We start from the raw sequence: 13,497 nt of genomic DNA, 5'->3' as shown, positions 1-13,497 counted from the left end.
AATGATTGTTTTGTCCTCTCTTCTCTTCTCTCTCCCCCCTCTACTAGGATCATCTTCAACCACTGTGCGTGTGGGCTGGCCAAGTGGTGGGGGCAGCAGGAGTTTGCCATCCCCCAGAACGTGCTGGAGATCGTCTATGGCCAGACTATCTGCTGGATCGGCACCTACTACTGCCCTCTGCTGCCCGCCATCAACACCATCAAGTACTTCATCATCTTCTACATCAAGAAGGTACGTGAGGCGTGCGACTAGGGATGTCAGCAATTCATTGATAAGTTGACTTTAAAATGTTAATCGAGTGTGGGAATATGTCATTGGATAAAAAATATAAATATTAAAATACTTCATCATCTTCTACATCAAGAAGGTACGTGTGGCGTGCGACTAGGGATGTCAGCAATTCATTGATTAGTTGACTTTACTCGATTAAAATGTTAATCGAGTGTGGAGTGTGGGAATATTTCATTGGATAAAAGAATATAAATATGAATATAAAAGTACTTCATCATCTTCTACATCAAGAAGGTACGTGTGCCGTGTGACTAGGGATGTGAACAAGTTATCTTTCACTAAATTAGTCAATTAGTTTGGGCGATTAAAACTTTATTCAATTGGCAACATTTCAATCACCGTGGTAATAAAGAATATGAATAGAAATGAGTCTAAATGTAGCATTTTATCTCATTTTTTATTTTACTTTTGGATTTAATTTATTGTAATGCTTCATGACATCAAGTTACGTCACATGTTGTGTGTATGTGTGTATGTGTGTGTGTCTGTTTGTGGTGTGTTTTTCCAGGTGAGCCTGGTGAACAACTGTCGTCCGGCCACGCGTCCGTTCCGGGCCTCCAGCTCCAACTTCTTCTTCCTGGTGGTGCTGCTGATCGGCCTGGCGCTGGCCTGCGTCCCCGTGCTCATCAGCATCGGACAGTAAGGAGCCATTACATTACACAGGGTTCCCACTGGTGCTTGAATTCCTTGAAAATGCTTGAATTTCAATTAAGTGTTTTCAAGGTTGTGAAAATGCTTGAATTTTCGGTGAAGTGCTTGAAAATGCTTGAAATTTGTGTCAAGTCAAACTCAATAAACCAAATATTAGAAGTAAATTGTTTAGGTATATAAAAAATCTGAGGGAGTGAGATGTCAGTTGAGATTTGCCATTCGACACTTTAAAATTGATTAGAATGCAGGAAAATTGCACCTTAAAAACACATTTTTTCTGGGGGAGGACCTCCACATCCCCCTCCCACTAGTAGGCGACCTATTTAAAGGTGCTTGAAAACTGAACGATTGGTGCTTGAAAGTGCTTGAATTTGTTCATGAAAAAGGAGTGGGAACCCTGATTACATGACATTACATGGGGCAGCCGTGGTGTAATGGTTAGGGACTTGGACTGTAGATTACAGGGTTGCAGGTTCAATCCGCGCCCTGACCAATCTTTTCCTCACTCCATGGCTGAGGAAGTACTTTAAAAAAAAAATTTTTTTAAGCAACATCAAACCTGTCAAGGGACAAAAGACGGAAATTAGCCTCTTGGCTACAATCTTGTATATTTAGCATTTTTGTTTAAATGCTGGCAATATATGCTGTCCCTTTCTTAAATAAATAAACTTCTAAACTTGTACCACTCGCCAACATTAACCTATGGAAAGGTATGGGCCGGGCGTTGTGGATTAACTAAGTACCATGGAAAATAGAAATGTTCCATGAAGGGAACATACACTACGACTAAACACCAGCAATTGGGTTTCCAACTTAAACCGTGTGTACCTGAAATCAATGCTCATTTATGCAGGTCCTTCTGCCTAAAATAGTATGACTTTTCTAGAAAAGTGCTTTTTACTTGTATTGTCAATTGCTTTTATTGCCCGTAGCCCCTCCCAGTATGCACGGTTTGTATGCGTGTGTCTCTTTCATCAACTACACCACTTCCACTTCCACTTTTCTAAAAGAACAATTAAAGTACAGTATTGACCGTTCGTTTCTCATGTTTTCCACTTCCCAGTATCAACAGTTCCCAGGCGTGCGGGCCCTTCATCAGCTACACCACCTCGTGGGCCGTGGTCCCGGAGACGGTGAAGACGCTCCCTCAGGGTCTGGCCACCTTCCTCTACGCCCTGGCCTCCGAGCCCTTCGCCGTCTCACTCTTCGTCATCTCATGGTACACATGAATGCATCTTATTCTTTCTTTTTTTTTCTTTGGATATTTATTTATTTATTTATTTAATATTTTTTAGACTACATTAGTGACAGGACAGTTTTAGAGAGAGAGACAGGAAATGTTTTGGAGATAGAGAGACAGGGAAAGGTTGCCAAAGGACCCGGGCCGGAATCGAACCTGGGTTGGCCGCATAGCAGACGAGTGCCCTACTCTGAAGCCACGGTAGGGCCTCTTTGAACCTTTATTTGTGACACAACAATGAGAGGAGAAGGGAAATACGCGGGAAAAAGAGATGGGGCATGGTTAGGGAAATAACCCGGGCCGAACATGAACCTGGGTCCTCAAAATGAGTCGTACTAATGTCTTAACTTGCTCTGTAAGCCTCCAGGCCACTCACTACTTCCCTCTTTGTCATCTCATGGTATGCACTTATTGATTTAAAAAAAACACGTATGTACGGTATGCATATGCATGTCACTGATTCTTGAGAAAGTGGCTAAAACAGGTTGTAATCTTGAAAGAAAAAAACGAAGTGAATTACAAAATAATATGGTATATCCTCGTAGACAAAGGTCTTGGCTTTTCATAAATGTACAAGGCTAATCTCCCCATTTTTTTATTTTTTTTTTCAGAAATCAGGTTTCTCTCCGATCATACCTTGTTTTTTGTCAACACCGTCAGACACAATTAAAAGCAATAAAAAGTGTATTGATTTGGTTGCATATGTATCTGGAGTTTTTAAGTGATTGTGTGTGTTTTTTGGTTCACACATACGCCTTTAAATGTTGGAAATTCACTTTCATTCTATTTTAATACTGCTTCATGTGTTCTAATTTAAAAATATGTGCTGTCAGACAATGTTTACTTAAGGGCTAAATAGATCAAACATTTTTTTGTAATTTCACAAATATTCGTGTAGGCTTAAATTTGCTAATACTTTGATAATTCAACAACTACAAAGGAAAATTTTGTAAGCACATTCATTTAAAATGTCCAAAACTCCTTCTTACGGTGGTGACTTAAGAACTGACGGTGGTGACGGTAATCTGAAGGTGGTGAAAGTGACCTAATTATTACCTACATTTAGCAAAATAAATAGCCCTCTCAAGTCAATGACATCTAGCATAAACACTTTATTTTTGTGTGTGCACAGTATGTTTGTGCATGTGTTTTTCTTCATTTGTTAGATACTCTAGGAAGTAGGCCTAGATTATTGAAAATGTGGCATAAACAGGTTTTAAGTTGTTCAAATCCAAAATATAGAGGTGTATTATCATAGATGAACGTCTTGGCTGTGCAGTAAATGTATTGGCCAAGCTCCCCATGTTTTACGTTTTTCATAAAATGGGCTCTTTCTTGGTTTTGTCACCAGCGTCAGACAGAATTAGAAGTAAAAAAAATAAGTTTACTGTATTTAAGTGAATTACTTTTACAATTCAACATAATTGTAGATACTTATTGGAAGCATATTCTTAAAACTTGTCAAAAACATGTAAAACACATGTTTTTTTGTGAACTACATCAGATGTCACCACCGTCAGGTTTTGTGACAAAAAACCCTCCAAATGCACCTCAGTGGAGGCTGGAGTATAAGTTTGGGTCACAATTATTACTAACATGTCTGGTAATGTTTCATTAACCAGCACAATTTAGTAAAATATGGAACAAGATGATGAGCGGAACAAAATCTGACGGTGGTGACATCTGACGGTGTGAGACAAAAAAACACTCTTATACATATTGTGCATTTTTTGCTCACATTAGCCACTTCGTTTTCGCTCTGTTTCTTAGGGGCTTCATGAAGCTTCTGAAAAAGTATATATAATTAACATTAATGTAACAATAATACTATTAAAACCCCCGACGGTGTTGACAGTTTATGGTTGGGACAGTACCAGTGTCCAAACAAATTATCAAATTGAGGAGAAATTAGTAAACTTACAGGAGCTTCAGTGATGGTGAAGTACTCAGTAGATCTAAAGGTTTGAAAAGGGGTCCTAAGTAATGACAATGACCTTGCGCATACCTGATTTTATTGTCTTTTTTAAAAAATCTGACGGTGGTGACTAATATGCTGGACACACTTTGAGCAATCAGAAAATAGTAGTAAATATTGCTTTACACGCACTATGTGCATATCTGCAGAACCACTTCAATATGGACTTTCACATCATGGTGATATTATTCAATAATATCAGTGATTTTTACATTTTAAGTCAATTGAAATGATGATGTCTGTCCTTGGGACAGCTGTTTTTACAGGGTGTGGGCAGGTTTATAGCCATAAAAAGTAATAAAATTACACTTAAATATTTCAAACGACTGTACATTTCTGTAACAGACCCCTGTGTCTTTACCTGGATTCATTTTGTTCATGAAAATGTAGTTTATTTTCAACAGAATTGGCAGTTATTGCAGAGACATGTTTTAGCCGCTTTCTCAAGAATCAGTGATGTATGCAAACAAGTGTGTACTCAGAGGCTGGCATGACATGAATGAAAGAATGAATGAATCAATCAAATGATATCTGAATTTGGCAGTAGCCCTTAAGATGGCCCTGCATAAATCCTTGAATCAGATTAGACCAGTGGCATAAGGAGTTTGGATAATGATTCTGATTTCACTAGTTTACCCTTGAGTGCTTTGTGTACAATATGCGTGAGTGGCATGCTCGCTGACCTCGGTCCTGGGATGCTTAAAGCGGAGATCATGCGGGATGAGATCCGCTTCCACACCCATTGTATAGCCTTGGGGAATGTAGCTGGGTACTCTGGTGAATAGGAGGAGTATGGGCAGGTGGTGGGACAATCCGTAAGCCTTACGGCGCAAGGCCTAAAAAGAGGGGTTTAAATATCTGCTAAGGCGGGAGCAAGTAATGACAGCTGTCAATCACTCACGGGCTTCCTCCTGAACCATGTTTATGTATAAACAACATTAATTCTTGTGAAAATGAATGAAACGTGCAATTGAAGATTCATTTCAATAATTTTTATCCAATTACTTGGGCTTTCCCCAAAGTATGTTAAAAACCTTTTTTAATCTTTTAGTTTTTCACACTATCTGACATTAACAGTTTGCTCTTTGTGTTCTGTGTTTGCAGTCTGGCCATGTTCTATATCATTGCATTGGCTGGAGCCCATAAGAAGGTCATAAACCAACTACGGGAACAATTGGCTATGGTAAGTCACTTTGCTTCTATTCAGTAAGATCAAGTATTAGTCGTACTGTACGTGTCCAAAACTCCAAGAAGTCCTGTTGCTTACGTCCTTACGTTGCACAAATAAACTCTGTGGAAAATACAACCTGGCTGAATTACATTTTTAACGGCAATATTGCTGTATGTGTTAATTGTCACATGCAAAGATACACTGAGAAGTACAACATGCAGGGCAATGTATGCCAACTAGCACAGCATGGTGTGAGAACCCTCAGTAAAAGTCGTCCTTTCCTTACCTTGATGTGATACCCTGCCTTGGCTGGAAACCTGAGGCCTGTAGGTCAAATGGCTGTAAGGTGCCAGGATCTTGCCAGCAGATGGACTTAGTAACCTACTTTTTTTGGCCAGTTTGTTGTAATGAGGGTAACACCAAGAAAACTTGTTGATTTATTAGAAAGTGGTTGCTTCACTTCACTGATTTTGAAAAATTAGGTATTCGCTTTCAACCATTGAAGCAGACAGTGCAGTTTTGCATGAACTCAATCATTTCCCCGAACAGGAAGGAGCAAAATGATAAACTGTGTTATGTTACAAGAAACAGAAATGGTGTTTAAATAGTGAGATGGTGCAGAACTCCTCCACACTGAACATAACCAACCCTGCGTGCCAGTTTTAAGTGACAGTGAAATCCCACATAGCAAACTCCCATTGTCATTGTGACATAGCACTCCACAGCATACAGTGCTCACTGCCCACAATGAAATTGCATTTATGCTGCACCTGTGCAAGGGGGTAGCCCCAAACTGTGCCCCAAGGGGAGCAGTGTGGTAGCCTGATTATCATCGCCTTTCAAATCTCTTCGAGACTTGGTCTGACCCAGAGCATAACAATTAACATTTCCCAAATGGCATGGTCGACCTGCCTCCCTTGGTTTGCCAATGGTTGTATGCTTCCCGCCAAAGTGGGAGGAGTTCACGATTTTTCAGGAGCACAGAAACAATATTGTATTGCTCTTGGCCTGACTAGAAGCAATGCTGAAGGTGTTGCGTCACTAGGAGGGAACGGCCTGGCTAGCAGTGTGGCAGGAGTTTTCTTTCATGAATCTGGTCAAGTCAAGTCAAGTCAAATTTATTTTTATAGCGCATTTCATACACAGGAGCAACTCAATGCGCCTCACAAAAAAACAAATGCAAAAGTAAAGAAAACAAGCAAAGAAAAGAAGAAAGACATTAGAGTCAAAGAACATTTAAAACACCAAGATTAAAAACATAGTAAAAAGAAAAACATAAAAAGAACAATACATTTTAAAAAATATGTTTATAACATAAAGATAAAAACATATGGTAAGATATAAATATAGAAATAAAATGATATAAAATGTAAGCTAGTTAAAAGCATCTGAAAACAGCTTTGTCTTAAGTCTAGATTTGAAGCTATTAACAGTGGGTGCATTTTTTAACAGTGGGTGCATTTTGCAGCATAGACGCTAAAGGCTGCCTCTCCACACTTTGTTTTTACTCTTGGGATCAATGTGTTATGTTCATACATGTATATTGCTGTACCCGTTGTGTGTCACAGGAGGGCAGAGACAAGCGCTTCCTGATCCAGAAGCTAGTGCAAGCCCAGAAGAGGGCGTCGGCAGCAGCCTCCGGCCGCGGCTCATCTTCCGGAGGTGCTAGGGGACGCACCTCCTCCTCAGCCCCGCGTAGCTCCTCCTCCAACACCAGCCAGGAGCGCGCACCTCAGTATTACCCGCCCAGCCGAGAAGGCTCCGGAGTCTTCCTGGTCCACCCATCACCCGACTCTGCCACTCAAGTCTAAGTGTCGACCGAATTTGGGCTCTTGGCCACTACACATACAGTAGGCCATTGAAGAACAACTCATTGGAACTCTTATTATCGCACCCTATGGATGCAAGTCAATCTACTTCCTCCTATCCTTTCCTGTGACCTCCAGACTCATGACATGAGCCAGTTTTTTTATACTTAATATCTTGCTAAACATGATTCAAAGGTCATTCTCTTATTTTCAGTTGGGATGTTGAATGGGAGAAAGCCCCCCCCTCAAAAAAGGCAATCTGCCCTAGTTGACAGCAGGGAAACTTTATTGTTTTTTTTTTCAGGGAGGAGGGGCAACACTGAGGCAGAAACATCAGGAAAGGATGGGAGGAACTAGAACGATTTGTACCCCATGTGTAGTGGACTATGCAGCGAGTTTATATTTCAGACAAAGCCCTCAGAGTCAAGGTGGTCAACAGGAGCCTGGTTGATCAAACCTTTCCTTTACTAATAAAAGGGAGAGAAAAAAACGAACAAAATATTGAAAATACAAGGACTTTTATGGAAGATTTCCAAATACTGTAGTTTGCGTTGTTTGTTCTAAGGAGGGTTTTTTAAGGTTTTGGGGAGCATTAACCCTTCGTAGTTACCACTGAGAAACTGTGTCATCATCTCCAAGTTGATCATGCTCTGCTACTTCTTTAGGCAGAGTAAAAACACCTGCTTTTGTAAATACTGTATGTTCTGTGTATAGAAAACGTCTGTCTCTTGGTGGTTTGGGATTATTCTTTTTTTTTCCTTCTAAGAAGGACATCTGGAAACTGGTACTGCTGCAAGGACAAAACACCACTCGGAGAGAGAGAGAAAAAAAGCTTGTCAGTGTCAACTCTTCCCTGTTACAAAATGTGATGGCGCTCATGCAAAAAGGCGCTTAACAACCACTACAGTTCTATGCTGTGCATTTTGTCTTCAGGTTGTTCTTTGTGTAAACCAGATACTGTGATTCACTTTGGTGCCTGTTGACAAGGACTTAAAATGTCATTTGGTACTGTGAATAGACCTATGTGTTTTTTCTTTAATTGTCTCCTAAGAAATCCTTAAAATAAGGTGGGAGAACTTCCTTACAGGCATGCATACCGAATGTTGCTTGTAGTATTATTTTAATTTCTAGCTTACTCTTTATTTTAGAATAGATATGCCTTTTATATTGTGTACATGATATTTATGATTTTTAATATACCAGTTTGGCTGTTGTCATGTGAAAATAACCCTTTTAATAATAAAATGGTGAAAAGACCTCTGCCTTCGTAAATGCTTCTTAACCCATTGAAGTTTTTTTCTGTTGACAAGCGGCTGTTTTAAAGCAGACATCTGCATTAGTAAGTGAATAGCTCTAGAAGTTGTACCACGGATTCTCTATTCTAATTGCATATAGATCGTCTCTGGTTGTACCTCCAGCCTGCCAGCGTGAAAACACTGTTCTCCAAATGAATGAAATGCCATGGGACATACCTTCAACAACCACTTGGGGCGCTACCTCTCCTGCGGGATCTTTGCGTGAATGTAGCCTCAAAACCTCTTTCTCAAGGACATGCTCAATGTCAGGAACGTCAAAATAAAAGGGGTTTGTTCTTTTGAAATGGCACTAATGACTCTATTTTCCATTAGTAAGTTCTGCAGCTTTAGTATTATGCTATGTTAGTTACTGTGTATGGATGAGAAGAGTCCGCATGATTAATTGGTTCGCTCTTAAAATAAAGATATTCATCACCTCTTTTATAATGACATAAATTGTCCCGGAAGTACAGATTGTCAAACGTTGCTTTAGTGTCTTGTTGCCGTTATCGGCAAAACCACAGGCGGCGTGGTTGCCGGGGTTGATAGAAGGGTTTAGCTCGTTGGCCTCCGTTGGACGGGCCATATTAGGCAGCAATGGCAAAATCTTTAATTTTGATGGTCATTATTTGCTCTCACTATGTGGCATTAACGATTTCAGCCGATGACATCGTCGTGGCTTGCGGGGGCTTTGTGAAGTCGGACGTAGAAATAAATTATTCTCTTATCGAGGTGGGTATCAATCAGGAAACGTATGTGGCTAAGTTCCTCGTAGCTTGCAAATATCCTAACTTGGGTGCTTTAAAAGTCACCGTACAGTTTTGTGAATTGGGCATGAGCCTATATATTCCGTGTCGCTGTATTTGCTACACGAGACAAACCCATAGACAGTAGATCCAGACTTAAAAATGTATAGTATACTGTCTTGTGCTGTTAGCTTACTTGTTAGCTAAATTAGCTAACCAAACGTCAAACCTGTAAAACTGCTTGGGTTGATGGCTTTGGCAACGACGTCAAGATTATGCATTTAATGGTAAACTGTGGTGTATTAGACACTCAGTGATGTATGATAAAACATGCCCCTGTATTCGTTTTGCTGTCCAAGATTCCCGGTAGACTAAAGAGTTTTGACGTCGGGTTGTGAAGCACCGATGGTAATATTGCCACCGACAGAGTAGGCTCTACGTAAATCTTTATCACCATCTCGGCAGGTGAAACACTGTCGCGGAAAACAATGTGTAATCCACCCTGTGCTGTGTGCTGGTTGAATATTGCACCGACAGCTGAAATGCCTGGACTGCCATGTGGTCATTAAGGCATTTGATGTGGTCCGAGGTTTAAATCCCCTCGCGCTTAGCTGCGAGAGATGCCCCTTGCTCCATTTTAACAGGATTATTAGCCGAGCTATCCCACCACCCACTCCGATTTGACAGCTGGTTCAGTTTAGCACAGACTGGGCCAAACACTTGCCACAGCTGAGGTAGGAATAGTTACCTATCAGTTACTAATGCTCAATAGTATCATCACAGGATTTAGTGAGGTGGGCTTTGCAAATGCACGACATGACACAAAATGCACAACAGCTCGCGAAGATGCAGAATCATTTGCAAGTTCGTCCATGCTGTGTTGTGGCTGTATGAGCGATTGGATAATTCGTTCAATTAATTAAGACCAGTTTCTAATGGCATGGAATTTGTGTTACAAATATCTGACTACTCTAATGTCACCAGATTGTGTATTTCCGTTGTGAGCTTATAATGTTAAACTTCTTTTAGATGTTTTTGGCTGGTGATATAATAACGAATATGTATGGCATCCACACTCTTCTTCCACAGATTAAATTATACACTAAACAAGGATCGTTGAAATACCAAACAGATTGTGCTCCGATCAATGGCTACTTCATGATACCACTTTATGACAAGGTACATTACCACACACACACACAAACACAATGCTTATGTTAATGTCTAACTGATGTATCACTACATATGTGGGGCTGGTATTGTAGCCTAATATTATCTTGCAGCCTTATCGTTATCATTTCACTACAAAGAATATGTATGTGACAAATTAAAAAATCACTTGAGCTACAACATGTTGGACTAACTATTGTGTGTAATGTGAAATGAAACTGAATCATGTTTTTGTGAAACCAAAAAGGAAAGCGTTATGGGATTTACACGTATTTGAAGTCTTACCATCCTGTTTTTGTTCACAGGGGGACTATGTGTTAAAGATTGAGCCACCATTGGGCTGGAGCTTTGGTAAGTTGTGCCACTTCACAAAATGTCTCGTTACCTTTGTGAAATTGAGTGCCAGTTTCTAATTTACTGGTCAATATGTCTGTGTAGTGTAGTCTGTATTGATCGGTTTAGTGAGAGATTCATTAAGACTTTAACTCAAAATCTTAGCAATATTCATAGTCAATTTCCTTGTATGACCGGTGTACATCAAGAAACCGATAATAAAAGCTGACTTGACTGACTTCATATTGCACGCAATTGTTTTATATTTTGTTGCTACCCGAAATGTTTTGCATTATGGCAACAAGCTGCTTGTCCACAGTTTTGAACTTTAGTAATATGGGTAGACACCAAAGCATATCAACAAAGACAATTGTAGGCTACATGGGCTTGCAAAACATTGTTGCATGAGAATGGGGATATGATGGCTGAGAAGAGATACGCAGCTGTGGCGTAATGGTTAGGGAGGTGGTCTTATGATCAGATTGTAGGTTCGAATCCCACCCGTACTTCTCCCTGTATACCTCTATCCATGGCCGGTGCCCTTGAGCTAGTAAAGTGCCCTTGAGACCGTAAACAATATCCTGTCAAATAGCTAAGTCGCTTTGGATTAAAGAGTCTGCAAAATGTAATTTTAATGTAATGTAATTAAATGAAATTGTGCCTTTTTCTGTGTGTCCAGAGCCCACCAGTGTAGACCTCCACGTAGATGGGGTGAGCGACATCTGCACCAAAGAGCAGGACATCAACTTTGTCTTCACCGGCTTCTCTGTCTCAGGATCGGTGAGTTTGTTGGGGACACTCGGTTCAAAAAAGTCACAAAAAAAAAAAAAGATTTAAAGGAAGCTCATTTATGTGCACTGCTTCCTTGCCTTACATTGAAGTTTACATTTAGACCCTGCACCCGACTAAAAGAAACTGCGTGAGATTGGATTAGCACTCAGTTCAGTGGGCCATAATGGGTCTTCCAGGCTAGTGAAGTACAGTATTACAATTAGGGCCCGACCGATATGTTTTTTTCAGGGCCCATACCAATATTTATGGAAATGGGAGGCCGATAACTGATATGTGCCACCGACATATAGAAATATTGTCCATAATAAAATGTAATGAAATATATATTTTTTAAAATAATTATTATTATATATACACGCATATTTAGTAATAATGATGAACTCTCATGGACTCGAAGTGGGAAGAGCAGAATAGAAGATGCATTCAGAACGAAAATTATTGAAAGTATGGCTGATACCAATATCCCAAAAGATGCTAAATATCAGCCCGATATATCGGTGGGGCCGATATATCAGTCGGGCCTTAATTGCAATACTACCTGACATCAACCCAGCGCTGTATGTGAACTACTGTCATTGTTGAACAGCTGCAGTGTTTTGGGTTGAGTGTGTCTGTAACTTTTGCCAATGATGAATTTAAAATAACACTCACCATCATTGTTAACCTGTGTGTGTGTGTGTGTGTGTGTGTGTGTGTGTGTGTGTGTGTGTGTGTGTGTGTGTGTGTGTGTGTGTGTGTGTGTGTGTGTGTGTGTGTGTGTGTGTGTGTGTGTGTGTGTTTAGGTGCTGAGTAAAGGGCAGCTTCTGGGTCCTGCTGGCGTGGCCGTGAGCCTGAAGAAGGAGGGTGCCGAGGGCAGCCTGCAGACGGTGCGCACACAGCACGGAGGAAAGTGAGTAGTAAAGCCCACCGTGTAGTCACTAGAGCAGCGCAGAGAAAAGTGAGTAGCCCACCGTGTAGTCATTAGAGCAGCGCAGAGGAAAGTGAGTAGCCCACCGTGTAGTCACTAGAACAGCAGCACGGAGGAAAGTGAGTAGTAAAGCCCACTGTGTAGTCACTAGAACAGCGCAGAGGAAAGTGAGTAGCCCACTGTGTAGTCATTAGAGCAGCGCAGAGGAAAGTGAGTAGCCCACTGTGTAGTTACTAGAGCAGCGCAGAGGAAAGTCAGTAGCCCACCGTGTAGTCATTAGAACAGCAGCACGGAGGAAAGTGAGTAGCCCACCGTGTAGTCATTAGAACAGCAGCGCAGAGGAAAGTGAGTAGCCCACTGTGTAGTTACTAGAGCAGCGCAGAGGAAAGTCAGTAGCCCACCGTGTAGTCATTAGAACAGCAGCACGGAGGAAAGTGAGTAGCCCACCGTGTAGTCATTAGAACAGCACGGAGGAAAGTGAGTAGTAAAGCCCACCGTGTAGTCACTAGAACAGCACGGAGGAAAGTGAGTAGTATAGCCCACCGTGTAGTCACTAGAACAGCAGCACGGAGGAAAGTGAGTAGCCCACCGTGTAGTCATTAGAACAGCAGCACGGAGGAAAGTGAGTAGCCCACCGTGTAGTCATTAGAACAGCACGGAGGAAAGTGAGTAGTAAAGCCCACCGTGTAGTCACTAGAACAGCACGGAGGAAAGTGAGTAGTATAGCCCACCGTGTAGTCACTAGAACAGCACGGAGGAAAGTGAGTAGTATAGCCCACCGTGTAGTCACTAGAACAGCATGTAGGAAACTGAGTAGCCCACCGTGTGGTCACTAGAACAGCTTTGGAAAAAGAAACCTTGCACAATAAAACGTATGGAAGATTAAGAAGCCATCAGTCACTTTTTTTTCCCCCACTACATTTTTATTGTTTTATTGGGTTTGTCTCCACAAAAAAAATAATTGTGAACCGACAAACTACAGAAGTGGAACTTATATGGTGTGAATAAAATGCCCAATGCATGCCAGTCTATACTCCCTAGAGGCCGTAGCAGTAGTGGATAGACTTTTGCTGTAGATTGAGAGTGGTTGAGCAACACTAGCTGAACAATGGGCTTTC

At 41.0% G+C, this 13,497-nt stretch overlaps 1 protein-coding gene across 1 annotated transcript in view; it reads left to right on the top strand.

Annotated features, from left to right (window-relative positions):
- Positions 1-13,497, top strand: part of nomo (nodal modulator) — a 97,928-nt gene that overhangs the window by 42,481 nt on the left and 41,950 nt on the right. Inside the window, exons 12-21 of the mRNA XM_063208060.1 lie at positions 48-231; positions 800-930; positions 2,006-2,161; positions 5,262-5,340; positions 6,897-7,133; positions 9,023-9,163; positions 10,267-10,356; positions 10,653-10,698; positions 11,360-11,460; positions 12,255-12,361. Coding sequence (XP_063064130.1) covers positions 48-231; positions 800-930; positions 2,006-2,161; positions 5,262-5,340; positions 6,897-7,133; positions 9,023-9,163; positions 10,267-10,356; positions 10,653-10,698; positions 11,360-11,460; positions 12,255-12,361 — 1,272 coding nt within the window. The remainder of the gene's footprint in view (positions 1-47; positions 232-799; positions 931-2,005; positions 2,162-5,261; positions 5,341-6,896; positions 7,134-9,022; positions 9,164-10,266; positions 10,357-10,652; positions 10,699-11,359; positions 11,461-12,254; positions 12,362-13,497) is intronic.

The sequence above is a fragment of the Engraulis encrasicolus genome, chromosome 1 (genome assembly GCF_034702125.1).
Source record: "Engraulis encrasicolus isolate BLACKSEA-1 chromosome 1, IST_EnEncr_1.0, whole genome shotgun sequence".
Taxonomy (NCBI): domain Eukaryota; kingdom Metazoa; phylum Chordata; class Actinopteri; order Clupeiformes; family Engraulidae; genus Engraulis; species Engraulis encrasicolus.
Note: the sequence above shows the minus strand (reverse complement) of the source record. Positions and strands in the feature narration are given on the sequence as shown.